The 26,131-nt window shown below is 55.1% G+C and overlaps 2 protein-coding genes across 12 annotated transcripts; one reads left to right on the top strand and one right to left on the bottom strand.

The window, feature by feature from the left end:
- Positions 1 to 153: 153 nt before the first annotated feature.
- On the bottom strand, positions 154 to 19,343 carry PDIK1L (PDLIM1 interacting kinase 1 like). Of its 11 annotated transcripts, none has more exons than XM_026062477.1 (3): positions 19,291 to 19,319; positions 6,592 to 7,420; positions 154 to 5,835 (listed from the first exon to the last, which is right to left on the bottom strand). In XM_026062477.1, the coding sequence occupies exon 3, from the start codon at positions 2,614 to 2,616 to the stop codon at positions 724 to 726; it is 1,893 nt and encodes a 630-aa protein (XP_025918262.1). In that variant the 5' UTR covers positions 2,617 to 5,835; positions 6,592 to 7,420; positions 19,291 to 19,319; the 3' UTR covers positions 154 to 723. The 11 variants fall into 11 exon arrangements, with proteins under 11 accessions (XP_025918262.1, XP_025918261.1, XP_025918263.1 ...); XM_026062476.1 differs by lacking the exon at positions 19,291 to 19,319 and adding an exon at positions 7,988 to 13,537; XM_026062478.1 differs by lacking the exon at positions 19,291 to 19,319 and having other exon boundaries at positions 6,592 to 6,729; positions 7,324 to 13,537.
- Positions 19,344 to 21,445: 2,102 nt separating this feature from the next.
- TRIM63 (tripartite motif containing 63) lies at positions 21,446 to 25,230 on the top strand. The gene is made up of 9 exons (XM_026062582.1): positions 21,446 to 21,607; positions 21,882 to 22,048; positions 23,256 to 23,424; positions 23,649 to 23,744; positions 23,972 to 24,205; positions 24,384 to 24,406; positions 24,740 to 24,864; positions 25,004 to 25,081; positions 25,186 to 25,230. The coding sequence occupies exons 1-9, from the start codon at positions 21,449 to 21,451 to the stop codon at positions 25,194 to 25,196; spliced, it is 1,062 nt and encodes a 353-aa protein (XP_025918367.1). The 5' UTR covers positions 21,446 to 21,448; the 3' UTR covers positions 25,197 to 25,230.
- Positions 25,231 to 26,131: the final 901 nt, after the last annotated feature.

The following is a 26,131-nucleotide window of genomic DNA, read 5'->3' on the forward strand; positions in this document are numbered from 1 at the left end:
CCCAGCCCGGCCTTGCCGGGGGCTTCGCCACAGGGAAACGCTCCGGGGAGCCGGCTCTGTCCCCGCCAGGGCGATGCGGAGGGACGGGAGCTGCCCCCGCACCCTGCGCCCTGCAGAAACCGCACGCACAGCCAGGCTAGAAACACAGGCAGGTTTATTGAGCACTGCCCCGATCCCACACAGCCCCTTTCCCTTCGGATCCGGTGAGCCTGGCGGGAGGGGATCAGCCGGGCGCTGCCTGCAGCGGGGGCTCGGGCTCTGCCCGCCGCCCCAGACCGTGCCTGGCTCCAGGACGGAGGAGTTGCGCAGCCTCCTCCCGCAGGAGCTGGGGAGCACCGAGGAGAGGCCGAAGGAGGACCTGGYGGGGGGACACCAGCCCACCAGGAGTCACCCACAGGGGTTCTGGCAGCTCCTCCCCCCCTTGGACACCCCCGTCATGCTCATCTGACCATCCACACCCCAAAATGCAGCCCTTTCCAGGTTCAGACCAGTCTCCAAGGGCATGAAACCATCTGCCCGCTCTTCCGTGGCCAACAGGGTCCAGCCTGCAGTGCCTCAGTTTCCCCACAGGTAGACCTGGTGTCTCTCCCAGCCAGCAGCAGCCCTGCAGTGCACAGCCCAGGGGTGCAGCCGGCGCCACGGGCCGTATCCAGCCGGCAGGACTGGCGTGGGGCTGGCCGGGGCCTCCCCGTCCCCCATTGGGGCGCATCTTCGTCAGGCCCCTCAGACCGTGGACTCCTTGGCGGCCGCCCAGGCTTGCTGGCAGCCGTAGAGCCACTTGATAACGCGGGCGTTGCGCTCCACGACGGAGACGGCGGAGCAGAGCCTGGCGCCCGGCTCCTCCTCGCCTGGCTCCGCGTCCTCCCCACTGCCCCGTGACGCCTGGCTGGGCTCTGACTCGCACGAGCCCGGCGGCCGGGCGGAGGCAGCGTCCCAGCCCGCCGGCCCGAACCGCTCCTGCCCCAGCACCTCCACCAGCGCCCGGTCCAGGCCGCAGTAGTTGAAGAATCGCTCCTTCTCCGAGAGCGGCAGGGAGATGCGGAGCCCCAGCTCCTGCTTGGTGACGCTGGGGGAGGCCGGGGCCGGCGGYGGTGGCGGCTGCGGGAAGATGCTGCCGCTCGCGCCCTGCGTCCTCGCCTCCTCTTTCTCCGCGGGCACCCACAGCATGGGGGTGTCGGGGCTCGGGGGGGCTGCCRGCCCCTCGCCCAGCGCCCTGGCCGYGGGGGAGCCGGGGGGCTTGTCTCTGAGCGGCCCCTGGAAAAGGCGTCTCACCAGGCCGTAGCCCTTGGCGTTCTCCTTGTTCACGACCGGGCAGTCCCGTTTCTGCCGGTAAATGATGAGCGAGTCGGGTCTCAGCAGGCGCTTGCCGCCGCCCGCCCTCCGCGACACGGGGGACTGCGGGCACGGCAGCTTCCTGGGGCCGTCCCGGCTCAGGTCTGAGCCCGGGCAGAGCTCGTTACACTGCTGGAGAGCGAGGAGGCGCCGGCCGCGCGGCGAGAGCCGGGGCGAGCAGCCCAGCAGCGCCGGCTCCTGCCGGCTGTTGATGACCTGCTGGGATTTGACGTACTTGGCCTTGTCGGCCTCCAGGCGCTCCACGGCGCTGGGCGCGCGGGCCCCGCCGCCCCCCTGCGTCCGCTCCCGCAGGTAGCCGGGGCCCCGGTCCAGCAAGCCCAGGGGCGAGAGGCGGCGGCCGGGGGCCACCAGCCGCATGTTGCCGGAGGCGCACGCTGCCAGCGGCGGGCTGCCGAGGGGGACCATGGCCCGCGGGCCCTGAGCGTCGCGGCCTGGCTCCGGGTCCCGCGTCCGGGGAGGATCTCCAAGCCCCGCTTTGCTCCCGGACTCAGCTCCGGCCCTGGGAGGAGAGAGGAGAGACGGGGTTAGCGCCGAGGCAGGCGGCACCCCGGCAGCCGCCGGGGTCTCCAGCAGGCAGGAAAGGGCTCGGAGCGAGGCGAAGCCCTGGCACCGGGACTTTTCTCCAACGTATCTTCGGCTAGCGTGGGAGATGAGCCCCTCCAGCCGTGACCCCGGGCAGGAAGAGAGAAGCGCCGCGCATCCGCCGGCCTCGCCGGCATCCCAAGAGCAGCTTCCAACAGGAAAAAATACCGCAGCYGGCCACCTTATCTTTACGAGCCTGGGGCCGGCAGAACAAAGCACGGCCCCGGCGGGCAGGAAAGCCGGCGAGTGTCCCCGGGCCCTGGCCGCCTCCGAGCGCGGCGGGGCCGCGAGGGCGTTTTGGCTCGCCCGGGTTTCTGTGCTGTGTGGGGCAACGGTGGCTCCCCGCCGCGCTGGCCCGGGCCGGGCTCCCTGCTCCGCTTCCCTTTTGGGAAAGGAAAACAAAGGAGTCGGGGGCAGGTTTATTTTAAGCGGGGTCTGTCCGTGGCGGAGGTGCCTGCTGTGACTCCTCCGCGGCTGTCTAGGGTCATCTCCCTGCAAAGGAGGAACGGCYGCAGCGCCGGGGCTCTGCCTCTCCTGCTCCCGATTTCTGGCCCGACGGGATGGGAAGTCTGCAGGCTCCCGCGCCGGGGGGATCCTGAGCCAGGATCTGCTCTCTGCTACCCGGGATAGAAGATACCTCTCCCGGCTTGGTGCTGTAACCGGATTCACGGTGAAGGTCATGGAGCAAAGGGCTTTTATTAGCCCCGGGGGCCCAAAGGCTTTTCCTCAGCTTTAATCGAGCATCCGTCCAGGGAGAGGGAGGGCAAAGCTGGGAGAGAGCTGACAGGCGGCCACGGAGGGCAGGATGGGACCAGGGCCATAAATCAGGTGCTGGAGGYGACATGTCCAGGGCAGGGGGCTGGAGTCTGAGCCAGGGGCTGTAAATGCTCAAAGCAGATGGTTTTCCTGGAACGGAGAGGCCCAAATGGCTGCGAAGAGCCGCCCCGTCGCTGGTGGCTAACCGTTAACCAGCCCCGGCTCCRGCAGCGGCGGCCTCTCGCTCCACAGACCCCGGAGGGGGCAAGGGGGACGCGGGCCCGGGCAGACGGCAGCTAACGAAACAGCAAACAGCCCAGGAGCCTCCTGCGCCTGCATCCCCACGTGCACAGCAGACAGGCTTCAGCCCTTCCTCCACCCCCATTTTACAGATGGGTAAACTGAGGCGCGCGGGGTTTTTTTTTCTGGTCCTGCGCTCCTAACGGACAAGCTCCTGAGCCTCTCCCCAATTCCAGACTGGTTTTCTGTGGCGGTTCAAGGCAAGCTGCCACCGGCACGCAGTCCCGTCACCCGCTGGCTTCACCCCAAGCCACCACGCCTGCACACTCCCGAGGCCAGGCCAGGCCCGGCCCCAGCTGCCTGCCCCGCGCCGGGATCCCTGCCCAGCTGTGGGCAGGGGATGCTCTCGCTCACCTGGGCTGCTCAGGGATGCTCCCGGCCGGGCAGAGGATGCTCTCGCTCACCAGGACCCGTGCAGGGATGCTCCCAGCCTGCCGCACTCTGTCTGTTCCCGTTCCGGTCCCTCCGGCTGCCAGCAGCAAACTGAGCCCGGAGCCGGCAGGAGCCTCATATACACCATAAGGAAGAGCCACCCTGTTAACCCCTTCTGCCCCGGCCCCGTCATTAACCCGCTCTGTGCCACGCGCCCCGCCGGCATCGACCCCCTCTGCCCCTGGGGCTGCAGCCTCTTCCCCGCCAGCCCCTCTGCTCTTGCACAGCCACAATTAACCCCCGCTTTCCTGCAGCCTCTGCCACACGCTCCACCCCACCCCACCGCGGAACCATGTCCTCTCCGGCAACTCCTCATGTTGCAGCTCAGTCCTGAGAAGCTGGGTCCAGCTTGAGAGCAGGAGCCCTCCGCGATCCCCCTTCCCCAGGGGTCCTGCTGGAGCCCCTCCGCACCTTGCCCATCCAAGGACTTTATAGGCACCCTCACTTCCAAGCCCAGACCCCAAACCAGCGGCTGGCAAAGGAAAACGAGCACAGAAAGGTCCTTCCAGCACCTTCTCATCGGTGGTGAAAGGGTCAAAGCGAGCTCCGGGCCAGGCAGGTTCCTGCCTCCTCTTCCCCCGGGAAGGGCTGTAAATTGCAGGAAGCCACAAGCGACTGGAGCCAGCCCAGGGGTTATTTTTACCTCTGCCCTCTCCCCTTCCCAGAGGGCTGCGCATTCCTGGGGGGAAACAGCCCCCCGCTCCGCACACCATCCCCGTCCCCCCCCACCTCCCCGCGCCTGCTGAGGGGCTGCAAAGGTCTGCGGCAGGCGCCGGAGGGCGAAGGCTTCRCCCTGGTCCCAGCTCCTCAAAGCCCTGGTCCTCGTGGTGCAGGACCCGAGAAACCCCCGAGCACTCCCTACGGACCCACCAGCTTCACACGTGCCCCTTGCAGCCAGCCGGGGCTGCAAACCTGTTACGGGTGCTTGTCACCATCAGCGGCTTCTGTCCCCAGTCCTAGGCACACGTATGACCCCCCTATTCCTGGGCCCAGCGTCTGCGGTCGCACCCTGGCCTGCGCTCGGAGCAGTTGGGCTGCAGCTGGCTGTGACACAGCGATGCCCCTAGCAGAGAGYTGGGGGACAGGGAGGCTCTGGAAGGGACGAAGCAGTGGGATTTGGCATGGGAACAGCAGCCCTGAATGCTCTGTCCCCTGGCAGAAAGGGGAGCTGGTCCCGAACGCTGCCTTTCCCCCCGGCCRGTTCCTTCCTGCGGCGTCGGCGCCAGTGCCGGGAACCGGGGCTGGCTCGGTCCCCGCACCTCCCCGCGTGCAGGCACCGGTGCCAGGAAGGCAGCCTGGGCCAGCGTCCCAGCACGGACAGAAACGGAGGCTCAAATCAGGGCTGCAGCAAAGTCTCTGAGGCCGGGGCTTGTCCGAGCTCTGCCGGCACCGGGCAAACCCCTGGGAAAGCAAGGAAGGGACAAACCTGGACAGGAAGGCAACAAACACAGCTGTGATACAGCAAACAACCCTCCAGAGGAAGACGGGGAAACGGGAGCAAGAGCCTAACAAATCAGTGCCAACGTGAATCACTGTTTATGAGGACAGGATTATTTTCTGAGCTGGAATTCAGCCCACCATTCTGGTAAAGACACGAGTGAGTAAGGGCAGCCTTTGATTCACCTCCTTCTAGCGGATGCGGGCTGTTCCTGCGAGACACTTGGACCCAGCGCCTCCGCGTCCCCTGCCCTGCGAGGGAGACACGAGCAGACGGGCTGCTCCTGGGGGTGCAGGCCACCCCAGTCAGCCTGCCGCGTGCCGGCGAGCACCTACTGTTGGACTGCTACGCTTTGGATCAGCCAAATCCCTTTCAGGATGCGCAAAGGGGCAGTTTGAGAGGCATCGATAACCACCGCCAGGTCCAATGAAGGGCCCAGTTCCCCGGTAATCAATGGAAAACCCCTCACAGACCCCAAGGGGAAGCTAAACAGGCAGATTTTGTCCCTTTGAGCAGCGTTGACTTCCAGGGAGTTATTAACCCAACCGATCAACCCCTTATAAACACATCAGGTGGCATTTATTTCTTAGAGTCATTTGGAGGCTCAAAGTCCCCCTGTTTTTCAATTAAGGTTACTAGGAACATTGCAAAGCGCTGCCTGCTCCACCCTTGACAAATCCCTCTCCGTGCTGCAACCGGACTCTGGTTTCCTCTCCTCCCGGCTGCAGCTTTGCCCTCTGAGCGGGCAGCTTGGCTCGCCTGGAAGCAGCCACCGCGCCAGGCAAGCAAAGCAATCCCTGCCCAGGGTCCGGTGAGCAATCCTGGGTAAAACCCAGGAGCACACATCTCCAGATACCTTGTAAGACCCTACTTCTGCAAAGCAGCAAAACCATTTAGACCTTTGAGAATTGCTAGTCCAGATCCAAGCTGTTCAACCCAAGGTCCTGTGCTCAATGGCAGCCAGCATCAGACGCCTAAGAAAAAAATATAAGAAACAGGGCATTTATAGAGCAATACCTCTACCAGCCATAAACCGTTGATTGCTGTGAGGGTAAGAGCCATCCCAAAGCMTCCATCAAAATAACACGAACCTTCTCCTCAAAACCCCTCGGCAGTTCTTACAGTTTTATCCTGTCTCTCCTGAGCTGACGTTTTTCCTCAAAGCTCCAGCRCTGACTGGCCAGTAACTATGTGAGACTGTCGGGTTTTGTTCCACATACAGGAAACTTCCAGCCCTCACGGTTGGAGAGAAAAATTTGAGAAAGAACTCAAAGGTCAAGAGTCCAACAGCACAACTCTTCCCTCCAAAGTGATTTTTCAGAGCGTGTCCAACTCCCGATTAAACAGCCCTGTTCCCAGCAAGCCCTTCTCTCTCCTGGCTTGTGCTAACAGGGGACAYGGCCCTCTCGGCCTCCCTGGTAATYATCTGCCCCACCTCATAAACACCCCATCACGCACTTCAGAAGGAGGATGAGTAGAAGAGCACAGCAAGATCACCAGGGCCTCCAGCACGYGGCTCTAATCTATCCCAGATGAGCAGGCAGGGGAGACCCCCAGGCTAACCACCCGCACGCGGGAGGAGGACTGAAGCCTGCCGTGTCCAATTGAATCGGCAGGGAAGATGAGCTTATTTCCAGAGAGGGAATTTGGCACGGATACCCGAGCTCAGGGCCCTGCTCCTCCAAAGGGGCAGAAGGGCTCTTCGCGTAGTCATTCATCAAGACACCAACCTATTGTCTCCGTGCCGCCCTCGGCACAGCGCTCCCAAGCAAAACCCCAGGATGCACGGACTCCTGGGGAAGAGTATCCCAATGAGGTCCTCAGCACTCCTGGGCTTCCCAGGGAAAGCCTCAGATTCCCCAAGAGCCCTGTATGCACCAGGATATAAGAAAAAGAACAGGAAGAGTAACAACCCAGCCTGCAGACTGTTGCATACGAATGGTAAATACAAGCAGTTTTGAAGTGTTTTCTCTCTTGAGAAGTTCAGTCTGCCAATGGGAAGAGGGAGCGAGGGGTCAGGCCTGCATGACCTACCTCAGTCACCTTTCCAAGCACATTTCTCCTTTAAAAATCGCTTCAGTGCCCCCACGACCAGGTGCAGTCCAGAGATGGGACTGACGAAACCGATAACCCAGCCATCTGTTTCTACTTGTTGGTTTACTTTCACAACCCACAAAAGCCCTTTCTGGTCTGAGGCCTACGCAAATGCCCCATACTCGAGAGCAGCTGACATGAGCAGCAGGCTTCAAGAGCTGTGTGGCTGCACGCCAGCCAGAGRGCTCAAGACATATGAACCTTTACTTGGGATAGAACAGGACTGGAAGGCGTGCTACATGAGTTTAAAAATACCATGGGCTCAAACGGGCATAAATAAATCTGAAACCAGCACCTAATCTAAGGTAGCAACCACAGCTTCTTGCAAGTAGAAACTAGACAGCAGTCGGGGACAGAAGAAAAGATACCGAGCCTTATGCAGGTGTTCATGTCCTACTGACGGGGGCTTCAAAACACGCCTCAGGAGACTGTGGGCCTTGCTGATTTCTAGCAACTGTCCAGCATCTGGAAAGCAAAAAAAAAGTCAGTACCGCAGCTGGGACCACATAGGAAGGCTGGCAGAGAGAAGAAAGCAGCTGCCGTGAGTGCAGGGAGGTGTCCCCAAGGTGAAAGATGCTTTTCTGGGTGGGGGGAGGCCGAATCCACCACCTGCTGCAAGGGACCTACGAAGGATTTTCCATTGCGTGTTTTAGCCTCAAACCCCRGAGGTTAAAGACGCCTCAGTGCGCTTTAACAGCTGCTAATTCTAAGACCAGTTCTCCCTTCGCCCTCTTTGAAAAAACACAGAATAAGTCAACCTTATTTTCTAGCACCCCAGACCTGCTTTGCCTGGTTAAAGGGGTTTATAAGAGCAAGGCACATCAGAGCCACGCCGCAGGGAGGAAATGCTATTTCTCGGCGCCGGCGTGCGGCAGCCGCAGCTCCAACTCGCCACCTGCCGGCCCGGCCCGCGGGGTCCGAGGCCACCGCGCCGGCCCCGGCTGCTCCGGACCAACAGCAGCCCTCACGCAACCGCTTTCTGCTTCGGGAGCCCAAACAGGCTGGAAATCATGTGGGAAGCAAGTGACCTACTGTGGAGAATATCGCGTGGGCCGCGTAGGGCCAGGTTCCTCTCGCGGGGATGCTCTTGGGCCGCTGGCTGATTTTTCAAGTCACTCGATTTCTCCGTGCTTCACTCGTTCTGCTTATAAAAACGTAAGGGCTCAGACTCCCCAAAACGCTTACAGATCCAGCGACCAGAGATGCTGCAACAGCTCAGAGCCCCTGTTTATACCATGAGGGTTTGTGGCATTTGAGATGCGTCCCTCTTCCTTAATTGCACTTAAGAATAGCTAGTGCTTTGCATAAAACGCTCCCCCAGCCCCAGGACCAAAAAGGAAACGAAACAGCAGTCAGGGCTCAGCAGTGCCCAAGTTGCAGGGCCCCATTAACAACAGTTCACGCTTAAATACCCCTAACTGGTTCTCCGTGGGACGCTGCTCTTCGCATTCCAGGGGAGATTCACTGCACAGACCACTAGTAAAGATTTTAAACGCTTAAAAATAGATACCACCTAGGGGGAGAAAAAAAATTCACAGGACATTGGTGCACTGTAGGAAAAAGCAATGCAAAAATCATGCTTGCTCTGCATGCAGTCCGAAGTCCACCTAAGTTTGTATGCATAGTTAACCAATGTTCAGAGAGGAGAGAGAAAAAAAAAGCTGCTTTAAAGTACGGGCACCCTTCCAAGAGGCGGGCAGTCGCTGCTGTAGGTTTCCTCAGACAGGACTTTATCTAAGCCACAAAGCAACGTCTGTCATTACGCTGCAGTTTAAGCAAAAGTCCGGATTGGCTGGTGCAAAAACAAAACTGTTTAGACGAACACAAAGCAAAAATAAAAACAAGCTGAGTTCACAACCCCAGCGCTATAGAGCAAATATCTCCTAGGCAAGCCCTGCCTTAGGAAACAGAATGAGCAAACCGAAATCTGAGGTCTCAGTGCTCTGCAAAACAAAGCAAAAGCTGCATTATTCAGTCAGAGATGTAGCCTTATTTAAGTCTAACTTCTGTATGGGGATATCTGTATTTAGTTTTCCATGTTCTACACCCATTTGAAGTGTGTAGGTTTAATTTCTTCTCATTTTGTGGAGGAAGAATGTGGCTTATATTTATTTTTTAAATCACCACTTTTAAAACTAATCAAGGAGTTGTGACTGTTTCTCCTTTTGTTAAGGTACTTAACCTTTAAGGAAAAAAAAAAAGAAGAAGTTTCAATCTCTCTCAGTTTTTACAAGACCATATTGGCTTACTGATTTAAGCACACAGGTCTCAGCCAGGTGGGAATTGGCCCATTTCTGGCACTAGCATAAGTAGGAAACTGCAGGCAAAGATGCAAGTGCACTGGCATATGAAAGATGAAGGGGGCTGGGATTTCTGGTGGGGTAGCAGAAACACAAGGAAACATACAGCATTTCCAGCTTCCACTATTCCCACCCCCAGGTTTGACGAACCTTTCTTCTGGAGCACTTTTAATTAAAAACATGTAAATTACTCCTAGACTCTTGTATCATGTATAAGTAATACTGTTTCCTCTCTCTTTATTCCTAAGGCTTCGTGGGGCATGTGAAACCAGTAGGTCACCGTCTCACAAATCTCCAGGAGGTTAATTACACGCAGCCCAGCCCCAGGAGCTACCCAGGCACCGGGCACAAGCCTGCTGCTGAGGAGACCTTCCTCCACAAGCTGCAAACACAGCCAGGCTAGTTTAAGCAGTAAGCTCCTACTTTGGCGCTTTGCCCACACATACAAGAGGGAAATGCAAGACAGCACGCTTGTACTCTGCTTCCTTCAGTCCCTCCGCACAAGGGTTGTGGTGCAAGACAGCGCTAAAGGGAGGCAACAGGGTTCACACACAGAATAAGGACAAGCGTCTTTCTGGTCCTCCTGTTCCAAATCCACTGCAGGGACATTGCCTGCGTTTGCTTCAATGGGTGGAGCGTCAGTGCCCAAAACAGCAGCAGCACCTATTTGCAGCCTCAAAAATCCAGTAGTACCGGTAACTAAGCACTACGGAGACTGCCAGAGAATTTGATACAGCCCAGGGTGGGACCCTCTCTACCTGTACTAACAACTTCAGGTATGTACTGCATGCAAGAATACCTTCTTTAGTCTTGTCCTTGAAAATGAAGTTGATCCCAGGAGACAACTGTTTTGATTCTTTCTTAAGAGTCTGAGCAGAAGCAGCAGGGTCCATATGGGCACAGTTCACCTAAACTCATCCAAAAGTCAGCTCTATTTTTACAGCCAATTCAGCCCTTGCTCTGCCAAGTTCAAGCAGTGCACTGTACACCGGTGCAAGTTTTGTACTGCTGCTACCCGCAGAAGATGAGCGGCACAGTGATTAGCCAATCTAGCACCTTTTACAAGCCTAACATCACTTGCAGTATGAGTGTAACGACTACTAAACTACTTCTTTTCTAGCAGAGCAAATAAGCCTCTCTGCAGCTTTGATGATAGCTACATGATAACATTGTGCTGACTGAAAAGAAAGCATTTCTCTGTAGAGAGTTCAAGAACTTCATTGAAATTCATTTTTTTTATTTCAAAAACAGTCATGAACTTAATAAATTACACAATAATTTCCCCCATTATAAATTCTTCATAAAATATATTTTACAACTTCTAAGGAAAGTTTTGAAAGTCTTTTCTTTCTGAGTGCTGATGAGCGTCTTGACTTTTGTGTCATGCTGGTGAATTCTGTAGCTGCTACGACAGTTTGATCTATCAGAGGTTTTAAAACAAAGACCTCAGACACAACAAAAAACAAAGACAAATCAGACAGAACACAGACCTCAAGGACTATCATTCAGTGTTAACCAAGAAAACACTCAGCTTCACCCGACATCAAGGCTAAGCACCATGAGAGGGATTTCAGGTACCCCCACCCTTAAAGTGGCAATCAGTGCAAAGAAACACTTTGGGAGTCAGGAACTTTGCTGTGCAGTTTGTTATCATGAGTTTCTGCGCTGCAGGTAGCCGCGCGTTCAGTGTTCGTCCTTTGAAATACAATAGAGGATGATCAAACGATTTGCAAAGAGCTTTAAAAGTAAGTGCTGTTATTCCAGAGTAGATTAATACTTTACAATAAACAGAGTTGATTCTGGCTTTTGGGTGGACAGGAGAGAAAAGGAAGGTAGCAAACGATTTTTAAAAACCTCAAGTTTAAGACGAAAGATTATATCCTCTTAAAACTTTACACAACCCTCAGTCACTGACCATGCAGAATACAAGTATTGTAAAATAGTGTTGGCACAGACGGCAAGAGGTTTGTTTTCCTCCTTTCAGCAACAAGTCAAAGCTTTCATTGTACCAAATTCAGTTAAAACACGAGAACAAACAGATCTCCACTTTTAGAGCAGAAGAACAAATAGATCTCTCCTTGTCATTATTCATGTATAGGCTCTAACTTACTTTTATAGGCTAAGCTCCCTGCAGGGAAGAAGCAACACCGGGAAACCTACACAGGCAGCAGACCGTATCCTCCGTCACCGCAGGCCATGCCGATCTATACCAGAGTGAAGCTCTTCTTGGCTGAGCTCAGCGACACCTCAGTATGACAGAGCAGCATCTTCTGCTAATTACTTTGTACTTCTATAGCATCTTTTAAACAACCAATATTGTTTTGCTTTGAGACAGGAAGGTATGTTTGTCTAAAAATCACAGTTTAAGTAACTTGCCTTAAATGATAAAGCGAAGCAAAATAACACAAACAGGGGACCATGGACCCTTGAGTAACTGCTAGACTACGCAATAACAGGTAAGAATCAGTGGTAGTCTAAAGTATCAGAAGTTTGGTAGAATCAGTAACTATGTTAGGAGAACCTTTCCTTACTTTTGGAAGAACAACAAAAAAATTACACTCTTCCTTTGTTTGTGCTGTTAATTCACACTCCAGGCAGAATAAACACTGACTGATCAGAATCACTCCCCGGGATTCTCATAGGAGCAAGTGGGAACAGCATCTGAGGAGCAAGATCCACATGGGATTAGTTTTAAGGCAGTTTTCAGGTAAGATTGGAGAAAAAAAATAGTAACTTGACTATTAAAAAAATTGGTTTGTTGCAGCTTTAACATATCTGCCTTTTAAAGGCCATTTTTTAAGTCTCTGCTTTTTCAAAAAGGTCAAATGGATGAAAAATGTCATACTCCTGCACCCAAGAGAAAAAAGCATTTATTATACTATTACAAGGAAGCTTTTGTCTACCCTACAGTGCTAGGTAACCTTAATGAAAACTCTCTTAGCATATGAATCTGTTGCTGTGGAATAAGAGCTGGGGGTAAGCTCAACAACTTCAAAGCTTTTCATCTTACCGTCCATGGTTTTAAATAAATACTACTTTTTTTTTAAAAAAAGGAGGAAAACAAACCCAAATATTGGCCTAGGTTAGTGCACAAAACAAACACCTTTTCACATACTGATTACTAAACATTTTCTCCCCTATTTGAAAATAGGTGCGTTTAACACGACAAACAATCACCCCTTTATCACCTCAACACTACCAGGTTAGAAGCAGTGCCAGAAAGAAAGGACGAGACCATGACCAACATGCTGGTTAGATCCATTTAACAGGAAAAGCTGTGTTGTAGCCATATTTTGAAGAATCTTAAAATAATGTCTTAAGCTGCCGGATTCCCTCACCAAGTGTCTACATTTTCATAGGCTAAGCTCACAGAACTCTCCTACTGCAAGCATTCGAGTTGCTACTGGATTACAGATGCAAGAGTAGAAGGCAGGTTATGAAACTGTAGGTTAACTGATTAATAAAGTGTTTGATTACTAGAAGAAAGCAAAATTGAATTATTAATGACCTAACCAACATGCTAGCACATGACTGCATACATTTGTAATTTGACTCCCTCAGCGATAAGCTCATTAAGCTGTTAAGTGCTAAGCTCAACCACCTCAGCACTTAAAACTGCTGATCCCTTTGCATTGCATTTTTTGTCTACAAAGTCAAGTCTCAGACCCCATCTTTAAAGCTAGATAATAAAAATAAATAAAGTTATTCAGTTCTGGAGAAGGAATGCTTCTCACCGATCTTCCTCACCCAGTTTTCTAGCAGATCCCAATCATTCAGACCCATAGCAAATAATTTAGGAAAGTGGCATTTTCTCTATGGAATGCAACACAAACAGGCCTACACTCCCAGTCACTCACATGTACATAAATATATACACAGAATTACTTTACAAAGCCCAAAGATTTGCACTACCAGCATGCAAACCTCTTTTTCCATGAGAGTTCCTAATACTGATATAGGAAACAGGAATGTATGAAATACTCCATGACATATTGCTGGAAATCAAGTCTCGGATCTTACAACATTCTGCTGCCAACTTATATGAACAAACATCTTCACATCTTACACTTGTGTGTAACATCCTGATGTTATACATATAAATGCATCTTTAACAGAGTGGCCAACTGAAGTTCACACAATTTAAGAAGCTCAAAAGAAACTGCTGATAAAAAAACCAAACCATGCAGGTTTGAGCTCAGGCTTGTTTCTTTTACTGCCATAAAGTTGCACCATCGGTTAGATCAGAAGCAGCTCTATCAAGAGATTAACTACTCTGTAGGTCACGTGTCCCAGTTGCTGTCTTTAAAAGCTATGTTGACTAATCGAAGTTCTAGCTCAAAGGCATCGGGACGGTCCTGTGGATTGGCAGCCAGCATTTCCTTGATCAGCTGTTTCATTCGAGCATTCATAGACTTTTTCTTTACTGGGATGAGTAGTTCCATTTTAGGGTTTTCTAGAAGTGCCTCTCCAACAGGCACAATTTCTGTCCCTTGCTTGACATAACTCCCCAGAAGTTCTTTCTTTGTTTCTGTATCTATGAATGTGATTCTTTCTAACATTGCCCAAATTATAATCCCCAAGGCAAAGATGTCTGCTTTCGCAGTGTAGTGTCCTTCCCAGACTTCAGGGGCCATATAGAAGTCAGTCCCACATGCAGTAGATAGAAAACACTTATTTACGTTGACTGGTTCTTCGGGATTCTGTCCTGAAGCTGAACATACCTTACTTAGCCCAAAATCTGCTACTTTCAGGGTAGGTTCCAAGTCACTAGCATCCATCCTGCTCTGTGATATCAGAATATTGTCAGGTTTGAGATCACGATGAATAATCTGATTTTTGTGCAGGAAAGCCAGAGCGCTGCTGAGTTGAAGCATGAAACTGGTGTTGGTCTTGCGGTTAGGCTTTCGGGACAACAGATACTCATTCATATCTCCTCCATCACAGAAATCCATTACAAACCAAAGGTAATAAGCGCTTCTGGGGTCAAAGACTATTTCTCCTTTTAATGAGGTCTCTACAAGCTGCAACAAGGAAAAGAGATGTCATAACTACCCGATGATCACAAGAATACAAAGATATGCTGGAAAAATGCATGAAGTTTAGACCTTCCTCTCTACAATCCAGACAGTAAGATATTGCAACTGATAAGAACAGAATCTTATGCCAAATTTAAGATTTGAAAATTTCAGTGTCATTTGAAGATGACAATGTATTTGACTGCCTACTTATTTTCCTGCATGTGAAGCATATCAAGTTTCCACCCTGGCCCAGGAACTAGGGCTATACCCAGATAACAGTATTTTGAAAGATACTGTGTGGCCATTGCATTCCCGTCTGTTTCAGCTGGACAGTGTCCCACCCCTAACAAAGCTTGTCCCACCCATTTTGCTAACAACTTTAGTGAATAAACAGAATTTCAGCAAGTAACTCTGTACAGTGCCAATGGGTTAGATTTGTCCTCTGCTGATGAAATAGCATTACAATAGATTTTTAAAGCCTATTCTCCATTCCTTATGCATGAATACATTCYAGTAAGTGTTAACACAGTATCTCTTAACTCAGGAGAACACTAATCTACATGCCCAGCTGAACAGCTGTTGCAAGTAACACACTTCTCACCATCATTATTAACTAGCTATATTCTGGAATACATGCAATGAATAACTTGAGCTGCCAGTTCTAATAAATGCTCTATACAAAGACAAATTAAACCAGCAATCAGTTTTGCTAATCCTGTTTACACAACTACACATTTGTTTCTCTGAAGTGGCTCTTAGCATATTCTGGAAGGTAAGTCTTTCACTCATTTCTGTTAGTAGTAAACCAAGGGATATTAAACCAAACACTTTCAAAAAAATGAAGGCAGCTATTAGCAAAGCATTTTCAGCTGCCACTCTGAAAAAGAAAAGTGAGGCTTTCCATCCAAGAGCAAAATTAGTAGTAACTTATAGCTATTTTAAATTATGAGCACAGCTCTTACTCAAAACGGACCAACTGGACAGTGGATTCAAATAATAACTTAAAATACATATTTAGGCTATATGGTCAATGACAGCGAAATTAAGGTTTCACAGCTGGGGAGGGAGTCTCCTTAGCCAAATGAGTAACACATACACTTTTGCCTTCTACGTGGGTTTACAGAAGCTTTACAGGATTCTGCATCTTCATTCAGAGCACTAGATGACAAACTCCACTTTTGTGCCTGTAACAGTGGCAAAGCACCATGAGGAAGACCAAACTAATTTAAAATTCTTACTATATTGACTTGTTCAGCATATACCAATTAAGCACCTGCCCCAGGGTACTTCAGAAGACACTACTACCCTTTCCCCAGCCAGCTTTCTTTACATACTGCACCAGTTCAGTTCTGAAAAGTAACATACCTGGGTTTGGGGGGGGGGGGGGGGAAGGAGAGCAAGCCAAGGGAGCTCTTATTTGCCCTATTATAGCATACCCTATTATAAAGTTATCCAAGCCTCTTTAGAGTCTAAGTCCAAAGCTCAGTTGTGCCCTTTGCTCTTTTCTGCTCTTTGAAGCAGGAAAACAACTTGCAGTGCTTGTGCCTACTATCAACAGCCCCCCGACACGGGTGAGATCCTACAGCTACCTGCAACTTTGCTGCAATATCTCCCCGCTCCACTAAAGACTAGGAAGGTAAGCCACTAATATCTCCCGTATGAGCTGACAGTACTATTTTACTCTAACCCCTGCACGAAAGCAGGTCAACAGCAAGCACTGAGCTACAGGTAGTTTACAAAGGCAAGAATCCTCTTTCTCAGGCTTGTACAGCATCCAGTACAATGGGATCTAGACAGCCATGAAGTGTTATCAGATGGACATTCAATTAAAAAAAAAAAGCCCTACATTAGACATGCAAGAACAACAACAATAAAAACTAAAATGATAAAAACTGACTAGAGATAATACAATAAACATTTAGTAAGCTATTGACTGTTAAAACCAGACAGGCAAGATTCTGTGAGGGGATGTTTTATAGTTCCTGACAAGGGAACGAACTAGATGATCTTTCAAGGTCCTTCAGAGCTACTTGTTTATTGTTCTGTAACATACGTCTTCAAACTTAAAGGCAACTTAAGACGACGCCTTCAGCAGCCACATAGGGGAAAGTGATATTTATTCCTCTGCTCCATTATTTATCATACACTAGACCTTTAGTCCTCTTTGAAAAGATTAAGAGTTATTTACTCAGAAAAGAAATAAAAACAGCTCATTGCACTCTAGTAATTGCTTATTATTATTTCTGAAGGAATTTTAAGTGCTGGTTTTCTAAATCAAGATGGTTACTTCCTCTTCCAAGGACAACTGAGATTAAGGAATTCTTCAGGGCTCTGTCTCTAGATATTAGTCAATATGTCTTCATTAACCCTGCAGCAGGGCTTCTACCAAGTAAACACAACAGCCCACATCTCCCTTGTGCATTATTTGTGCCCTTTCCTCAAATAATCAGAGAGATTTTCGTTAAAAAAAGTCCTGGAGTGGCACAGCTTCCAATTAGAAGATACAGGTGATTATTCGATAAGTATGTTCTTCTAAAAATCTAAAATAAGTTTTGGAYGTCAGCAGTGCAAATAGCCTCTCCTACATAAGCATACTTAAAAAAAAAAGTCTTAGCTACCCACCTCCTTCCCTCCCAGCTACAGATACATGTTATTACTTCCACCCCATTACCTCAGCTTCATGTACCTGTAAATAAAGGGAGGAACTGGAGCCATGGGACATCTTCTGCACCATACCATCTTTCTGCAAGATGCACTCCTCCAGATGAATGACGTTGGGATGTTGGCTCTTGATACTGCTAAGTGCCCAGAACTCACGCAGAGCTAGTTCCACGTTCTCTGGAGCATGGCACCGAATCTTTTTCACCGCAACCCGTGCAGAGGTCTTCCTGACGACTGCTTCGTACACCACACCATAACTGCCACGGCCAACCTCCCGTATTAGATCGTACTTAGGCTGGCTACTCACCATCTTCAAAGGTTCTGGGGAAAGGGGAAGGGGAAAAAACCCATAGAACTAAAACTTTTGAACAACTAATCTGTATTTTCCCTATATGACTTGGTGAGGCAACATTAGGCCTTCAATTATTAGGGCACTGCTTCTGAATGTAACATCTCATAACACCACATTCTAGTGCTAGAATATCCTAAAATCTACTTGGTAAACCTATACCTGTTGCTAAGGAGTAGTTAAAAGTGAAATTATATCATTTCAGTTGGACTATTAAGATTGCAAATACAGGCCAGTTTTCAAGAATGCAGCAGTTCAAACCTAGACTTCATGCTGCATTGAGACGGGATTATCACATATTCTCTTGCTGCTTTCTCTCAGTATCTTTTGCTCTGTCTGTGCATGTAACAGCACAGTATCATGCTCAGTTGATGCCTGGGATATCAGAGAAGAGGTTTAGTTGAAGCTTATGGTTAGGCAATAACAGATTTAATTTAAAACTGCATTTTAAGGAGGTGACAGCATAGGTAAATATTTTTATTATAATTTAACTATGAAAATCTTTTTTGGATGCTAAGACAAGAGGATGCTTCAGAATGCTTATATATTTTTTTCCATTGTTACTATGCTTTTCTACCCAGTCTCCTCTGAATAATCAGTTTAAGGTTCCAAAAAGTTGAAAAGGGCAACTGATTACAGAAGCTCTTACTCAGCATCTAAATTTCAGTTTTGCTGAACAGGGCAAGGATTTCAACAAAAACTAGTATAYTGCTCTATAAGCAAAACAAGAGAGAGACAAACAAAAAACAGTGCCACAAACTTATGAGCCTTTACACACTTCTCTGCAAGTTTACAAACCAAAACACAACAGCACCACCTTCATATAAACAAACCAAAATGGGACACTGACTATAGACRGAAAAAAAGGCTTGGCTAGCCAAACATTACTGGTCAAACAGAATGAAATGTAAAAAAAGAAAGAAGTATCACAGTTAGTAGATCAGAACTAAAATATTTTGTAAGACTGCTAGTGATAAGTGTAATTGTCTTTCTGTCAGTAAACCAGGCACTAAGGACCACATCAAAACAGCCCCTTCTCAGTAGGAAGCTTTCTAGTTCTTCCAGTGTTTTAGGTACCAAGAAAAAAAGAAAGTAAGAAGAGAGACACAGGTATCACCAGCCTCAGGACACTGTCAATGCAGATGCTTAGAACCTTTTGGCAAAGTTTTATGGTGAACATTTGCAGTAACGCTTGAACTGAAACTGATGCGAGCAAGAAATTCCCTACCATGAGATGCAGGTCACACGAGGCATTGAGCCTGCACCTGTAACATGATTACGAGAAACAGATTACGGTCTGAAGGGGAAGATCCGATGGGCCAGTAACACCTCCCAAGCAGGGGAGGAAGGCAGGATCTGTAATCTCAATGGCGGCCAAATCTAAGGAAAAGATGGTGTTACTCGGACACCACCGCATCAGGCCCAGAAGGAGCAGAAAATGCGCCCCGTCTTTGGGTGGCTACCTGCGTGCTGTGGCCGGGGGGGCTCTGCCCTCCCGCCGAGGCCTTGCCTGGGCCACGAACCCCGGCCGGGCACCATTGGGGGAAGCGCTGCCCGCTCGCGCCAACCCGCCAGGCCCCGCCGTGGGCAGCGAGCGCTGGGCCTGGGCGGCCGCCGCCGGCGTCGCGCRGACGAAGCGCCTCTCCTCCCCGCCTTGTTAAAAATAATAATCACAGAACGAGATAAGGTGTGCTCCCCCTGCTCCTCCAGGGAGGCTCCACGAGCAGCAGCCGCACGGGGACCCCACCAGCGCCCAGGGCGGGTCACTCCGGGGGGGGAATTAAGGCGGTTTTGGCCGTTTTCAACACCCCCCCCCCCACCTCCCCGAGGCCCGGGCTCACCCCGAGGGCTGCAGGCCCCGGGCCGCGCAGCAGGTGCCCGGGCCCCGCTCAGGGCAGCCCCCGGCGCACCGGAGGCGGAGCCGGGCTCGGCCCCTCACTGTGACGCCCCGGGGCCGCCGTCGCCGCCGCCCCCGACCCTCCTCCACGGCCCGCGGCGCCGCGTTACCTCAGCGCCGCCGCCGCCGCCGCGCTCCCGCCGCCCGGCCGCCATTATAGGGCTCCCCCCCGCCGCGCCGCCGCCGACACACCCCCGCCGCGCCCCGCCCCCGGCCCCGCCCCCGCCGCCGCGCCGCCTCCTGATTGGCCGGCGGCAGCCGGCGAGGGGAGCGCTCGCGCGCGCGCCCCCCTGCGGCGGGGCGGGGGCGCGCACGAGGGCTCCCGCGCGAGCCCCGGTGCAATCCGCTTTGCACCGCGGCTGCTCGCCGCTTTGCAAATGCAACCTTTCATTTATTTATTTATTTATTTATTTATTATTTATTATTATTATTTATTTGTTTGTTTTGCTTGGTATTAAGAAAAGAATTAGCGCGATCCCCCGCGGGGGAGCCTCGCGCCTCTGGTTGCGCCCCAGCTTTGTGCACGGGGCCGTGGCTCCCGGCCGCGGTGAAGGTGCTGCCCGTTCCCTGCTCTGCTCTGTTCCTCGGGAGCACACGGGGCTGGTGGTGCCTTTCCGTACAGCAGTGATGCCTGCGCCGGTGCTGCACGGCAGCGGGAGAGCAGGGGGCTCCCGCTGCAGCCTGCGCGGCCCCTCGTGTAGCAGCAGGCCTTCCTCGCGGGGCTGCAAACTCAAGACGGTTGCAAATCAAAGGGATTGCAAACTTGGGGGGTTGCAAACTCACATCGCAGCTGAGAGGTTGCAAACTCACACCAGAGCTGCACATTTGCTTTACCCTGGCTCCAAAGCCAGGACGTCAGCTCCGGCCCCCCCGGCTCACAGGGATCCACGTTCCTGCAGCACCAGAGGGCGCGTGGCCATCGCGGATCCATTCAGGAAAAGGGCTGGGGGCTGGCGAAGGGGCAGAGGCTCCCCTCGGAGCGGGGCTCCGCACCGGCCCCGAACCCATGCCACCGCGGTGCTGCCAAGGCAGCTCTTCCCATTGATCATGGCAGGACCCCCCCCCCCTTCCACCCTTGTATTAATTGCTAATCAGTCCGGCGGCAATTAGCACCTCGCGGTCTTCCCCGATCTACCCAAGCCAATTAGGAGCTGCCGAGCCCCTCGCAGGCCAGYGGCAGCTTTGAAGCCGATTAGGGCATTACCAGCCCTGCCGTCGCCGCGGATCCCCTCAACCGAGTCCAGAAGCAATTAGTTAATTAATGCCACACGCGGGCGCAGCCCCTCGCTGCGGCGTTTGAGCTGCCGGCCCAGCCGCGCGCCAACATGACCCGGAGCCGCGGCGCTATAATTAACCCGCTGTCCCCTCTCGGCTGCCAATATTTACAGGTCTCCCTGTGGACCAGCGCTGGAATTTGGCATAATAACCTGTTTATCGCCGCGGCTCCCAGATGACACCCTGGCCATGTGAGCCGGGGGCTTTTTTTACCCCGCCGCGTGCGCGGCTCCCGCGGAAGGAGCCTGGGCTCGGCTCAGCGCGTTTTCCTCCGAGTGTTCCTGGGTCCGGTTTTTGCAAACAAGCCGCCGCGCCGAGGCGGCCCCGGAGACCCGTGTTAATCGCCCCCCCCTCTATTTTTCGCCCTGTCCCCCCCTCTCACCCCCGCGTGGCTTCTCCCCGGCCGCGCGGGGAGCTGAGCGCCCGGGTCAGAATTAGCGGTGTCACTCAGTGGATGAAGCGGAGGGAGCAGGGCATCCAGCGCCGCCGGAGACGGGCACGGAGGGGTTTAGGGCATGCGGAAACCCCCAAAGCCAGGTCGCCCCGCGGGGCCGGGCGGGACAAGGCACGCGAGGCCGGAGCATCCCGGCACCCGTGCCGGCGGCGTGCCGGCCCCCCCAGCCGCGTCGGCCCCCCCCAGCTGCCGTCGGCACCTCGCGTGACTCTGTTTACGGCCCCGGCTCCGGTTTCTTTGTCCCGGGAGAGGCTCCGCTCCCGGGAAGCGGGTGCCTGGACAGGCCGTCCCGAGCCCTGTTTACCGCCCAGCCTCCCGCCCGGCCCGGCCGTTGCTCACTCCCATGTGACAGGTGGGAAACTCGACCCGCCGCCGATATTTTCGCCCCGCGTCACCGCAGAGCGGATGATAAATAGCCRAGCGGCCGGAGGCGCCGGCAAAGGCGGGTGCCCGCAGCCGAGGCGCAGGAGCTCGGCGCCGCCGGTCGCCCCGCGAGGAGCAGCGACGCTTTTTTGGCCCGGGAGCCTCTCGCCGGCCCCATGGATTACCAGCCCGGCATCATCCGGGACGGCAGCCCCATGGAGAACCTGGAGAAGCAGCTCATCTGYCCCATCTGCCTGGAGATGTTCACCAAGCCCGTGGTGATCCTGCCCTGCCAGCACAACCTCTGCCGCAAGTGCGCCAACGACGCCTTCCAGGTGAGCGCCGCGGCGAGGCGTCCCCGAGCCCCCAGCCGGGACGCTGGTTGTTCCCGGGAAACCCTCGGGCTCACGTTTCGTCCCCACCGCGGGCGCTGCGGGAGGCCGGTTTCGGGCACGAGGGGGTTGGTGACGGAGGTGGCCGGCCCGCGAGAGGTCCCCACCGGGGTGCCGAGCGTGGGGGCTGGGGCAGGACGCCACGAGGATGCTCGCGGGCGCCGCGGGACCCGCCRGCGTTCCCGGCCGGGACGCCCTGACCCGGCTCTCCTTGCAGGCCGCCAACCCGTACTGGCAGAGCCGGGGCAGCGTCATCTCGGGGGGCCGTTTCCGGTGCCCGTCCTGCCGCCACGAGGTGCTCCTGGACCGCCACGGCGTCTACGGGCTGCAGAGGAACCTGCTGGTGGAGAACATCATCGACATCTACAAGCAGGAGTGCTCCAGGTGAGCCCGAGCGCGGCTCGTCCCGGAGCTGGGAACCGGGGCGCCTCTCCGCTTGCCAACCCAAATCTCTTCCCCCCTATAGCGCGGTTTGGACGTTTTCGGTCTGATACTAAGAGCAATAACACCGCGAGCGTTGTCCGTCCGGGAACGCTGGTCTCCGACGGCTTTCGGGCCGCCGCAGAGGGCAGCGGGTCCTTCGGCGGGGGACGATAGCGGGACCCGTCCCGTCCTCAGCGCCTGGCGCTTTGCAGATAGAGGTTTCAGTCGGAGATAAGGGGCGCACGGGATAAACACCGGCTCCGCTTGCAAGAGCTGGGAATTGCCAGCTGATAAGGGATGGAGGGATGGTTTCGGGGGGGGGGGGATCTCGCTCAGGGGGCTGGAAAAAGCAAAGGCTCATGTTGCTCAGGGGAAGGGACCAGGCAAAAGTGCCAGCAGCTCAGAGAGGGAAGGGCACGGACAGCGGGGTCACGTCTCGTCGAGGCCGCGGCCGTGCCAGGGCTGCGGGAAAGCGGGGGCGAGCGGGGCAGCCCCGAACCCGGCCCGCCGGGGAACCGGCTCCTGAATCCACTGATTCACTGTAAATATTATCCGCAAGCCATGGGGACGGTGGCAGATGTCAGACGACAAGCATCTGCGGCATCAGAGTTTCCGCAAGGAAAGGCACGCGGCCCCCCCGGGGTGGCCGGGGCCCCGCGAGCTCGTTACACCTGTGGTTTCGGGGTGAAGACCCAGGGGTTTCGGCTCAGTGGGATCCCGAGCAGGTTGATCTAATCCCCCTTGCAGGGTCTCCGGCCGTGGTCACGCTGCCCACGGAAGGGGCAAATTGCCTAAAAAGCCCCCGGGGAGGGGGGGGCGGTTGTTTGAAGCCGCTGCGGTTGAACTACCCTGGCGGGGTCTGGGAATCCCCCACCCAAATCCCGCGTTCGCCTCATCGGGCAGGGGCGAGCGTTCGTCTTGGGGCTACGATAAGAATAAACGGCAGCACCCCGGGTCTAAAATTAGGCTGTTGTGCAGCAGCCCTGGACCTCGGCGCCGGTGCCCTCCAACGGCCGCGGCACCGGCCAGTCTCGCACTGGTTTCAACTGGGGCCCCGAGCTCCTGCCTGAGCCTCCGCCCGGCGGGAAGCGGAGCCGGGGAAGCCGGCGGCTCCCGGAGGAGCCGGCGGGACGGCGGGGCGTCACCGCGGCCCGGCCGCTCTCTCCAGCAGGCCGCTGCAGAAGGGCGAGCACCCCATGTGCAAGGAGCACGAGGACGAGCGCATCAACATCTACTGCGTCACCTGCGAGGTGCCCACCTGCTCCATGTGCAAGGTCTTCGGCGCCCACAAGGAGTGCGAGGTGGCCCCGCTGCAGAGCGTCTTCCAGGGCCAGAAGGTAGCCGGCCCCGGGGCGCCCGCGGGGGGGCGGCGAGATGTGCCGAGCCGAGACGGTGGCACATGCCTTGGGGACCCGCTCACCGCGTATTAATAGCCCGGGTGGCTTCACCCAGGAGACAGGCTATACTTAGCGCGGCCGCCGCTCCGGGCGGCGTGGGGGGGGGGGGGTTCGGACCGGGGTTAAACCTATTTTTATCCGTTCCCCTCCCGCCCCTTCCCCAGAGCGAGCTGAACAACTGCATCTCCATGCTGGTGGCCGGCAACGACAGGATCCAAACGATCATCAGCCAGCTGGAGGACTCCTGCCGGAGCACCGAGGTGAGGAACGGGAAAGCCGAGCCAGCGAAACCCAAGCGGCGGCGGGGACGAAACCCAAGCCCTGACCTCCGATAGCTAACGCAGGTGCTGCCAGCCGCCRGCGCAGCCCCGGAGCCGCTTCCCGGGGCCGGGAACCGTTTTCCATGGGCGGGAGGGAGCCACAGCGGCGGGAGGAGGGACGGGAGGGTGGCCCCGCRTCCCTCATCCAGCACCCGCGTGCCCGGCAGGAGAACAGCCAGGCGGCGGAGCGGGAGCTGTGCGAGAGGTTCAGCGCCCTGGGGACGCTCCTGGAGGAGAAGAAGACGGAGATGCTGCAGCGCATCGCCAAGGAGCGGGAGGACAAGACGGGCTTCGTGCAGGCCCTCATCCACAAGTACAAGGAGCAGCTGGAGAAGTCRTCCCGCCTGGTGGAGACGGCCATCCAGGCCATGGAGGAGACCGGCGGCGCCGCTTTCCTCATGGTGAGACCCYGCTGTGGCCTCGCCGCTCCGTCCCGCTGATCCGGGCAGCCCTTGCGCCCGGGGCTGCTCCCCACGTCCCAGCTCTGGTGGCCTCGGGAACATCCTAGATGCTGCCGGTTGGTTCCCGCGGCGGCTGCTCCCGCTCCTCTACATTCACCTTTTCTTCTCTCTCCCGCAGAACGCCAAGCAGCTCATTAAAACGTAAGTGCCCGAAGCTTGAGAAATCCCAGGGATGCAAAACCCCGGGGCCCTTCCCAGAGACGAGCCGGGATTTGGCAGGGGGGGTCTTCGTTAGCTGGGCGCCTAATGAGCAAGCCGCAGAGCCCGGCGGCTGCAGCATCTCGGAGACGCTGAGCGCGGGAACGTGGTTCCCAGGGCTGGGCTGGAGAGGCCACGTCTGCGGGGTGCAAAGCACCCGCCTGGTGCGAACGTGCCCCAATTTCCCCCCTGGGCACCCCAATTTCACCCCGGGCACCCCCGATTTCCCCCGCTCCGGAGGCCACCGGGGGACACGGCCGGGMTCTCCTTCCCCAGGATCGTGGAGGCCTCCAAGGGCGGCCGGCTGGAGAAGATCGAGCAAGGCTTCGAGAACATGGACGGCTTCTCTGTGAACCTGGACCACATTGCCGACGCGGTCCGGGCCTTAGACTTCGAAACAGGTATTTCAGCCCCAAAACCCCCTCGGGCGCTCTCGGGAGCTCCCCGGGAGCCTGAGGCCGGGGGCCCCATTGCGTCGCAAAAATGCCATTTCGAGGCGGCCCCTTGGCCCGTCCATGAGTTTTCGGTGCCCGTTTGCAGATGAGGAAGACGATGAGTTCTTTGAGGAGGAGGAAGAAGAGACGGAAGAGGAAGCAGCGCTGGCGAAGAGGGTGGAGGGTAAGGACGGGGCGCCAGAGCCCAGGGTTCCCATCGCCGGAGCCGAGGCTCATTCGGGGAGCTGAGCCCCCCCCCGCAATCGCCCCCGTCTCCCTCTCTTGCAGCTCCCCAGTAGCCACCGCCAYGTTTCTGGAGCAGAAGGAACTCGGCAGGAGCAGGCGGCCGGGGACGGAACGGGACGGGACGGGATGGGGCAGCGGAGGCGCCCGCGCAGGGACAGGACAAGCCGGGCACCCACGCGGGGACGACGTCCCCGCCGGACACCGGGGCCAGGCACAGGGCGACACTTTTCTATACGGGTGCACATAGGACTATTCCGCACATTTTGTATGTTCTCTTGTTTTGTATATAATTGTAACGGACTGCGATTTKGGGTATTTTGTAAAGAAATAAAACGGCACTTTTGGGTTCCCCCGCCCCGTCTCGTTCTTGCCRTGCAGACCCGGTCCCAGCGGTGCCTCATGGCGCTGGGGGTGGGGGTGTCTCCCCGTCCCGACACCATCGCTCGCAGCCCGTGATTTCCCGGCTTGGCTGACCAGGATGGAGCCGCCGGCGCGGCGTGGGGAGGCCTCCGGATCCGACACCTAATTGTCGGCCTCATTAACACCTCGGGCCGCGCTGGCACCCTGCGCCTGGCCGCCCTCCGGGCATTTCRCAGCTCGGCACCCGGCAGGATTTATCTCCCAGGGATGGTGGGGTGCCTGGGGCCAGCGCTTGCCTGTGGCTCTGGGATGCCATGGGGGGGGAGTGAGGTCGCTCTGGGCCGCGTCGGTCCCAAAACGGGGATCGCATGGAGCCGGTTCACTGCCAGCTGAGGTCAGACCCACGCAAGCACCTTTCCTCCTGCAAAGAAGCAAGCCCGGCCGAGGGGAAACTGAGGCAGGGCCCGCGGCGGAGCCATGGCGGCACGGATGGGCCCAGGGGGTATCGGTGCTCCCATGGCCCCGCCGCGGCACCGGGGGCTGGAGCGACCTCGGGGGCACCGCGGTGGCCATGCAGGGGGCTGCTGGGCGCTGCGGCCACATCCCGGCGCACGGATCCCGGGATGCC

This window comes from Apteryx rowi, unplaced genomic scaffold, assembly GCF_003343035.1.
Source record: "Apteryx rowi isolate R43461 unplaced genomic scaffold, aptRow1 scaffold_190, whole genome shotgun sequence".
Classification (NCBI taxonomy): domain Eukaryota; kingdom Metazoa; phylum Chordata; class Aves; order Apterygiformes; family Apterygidae; genus Apteryx; species Apteryx rowi.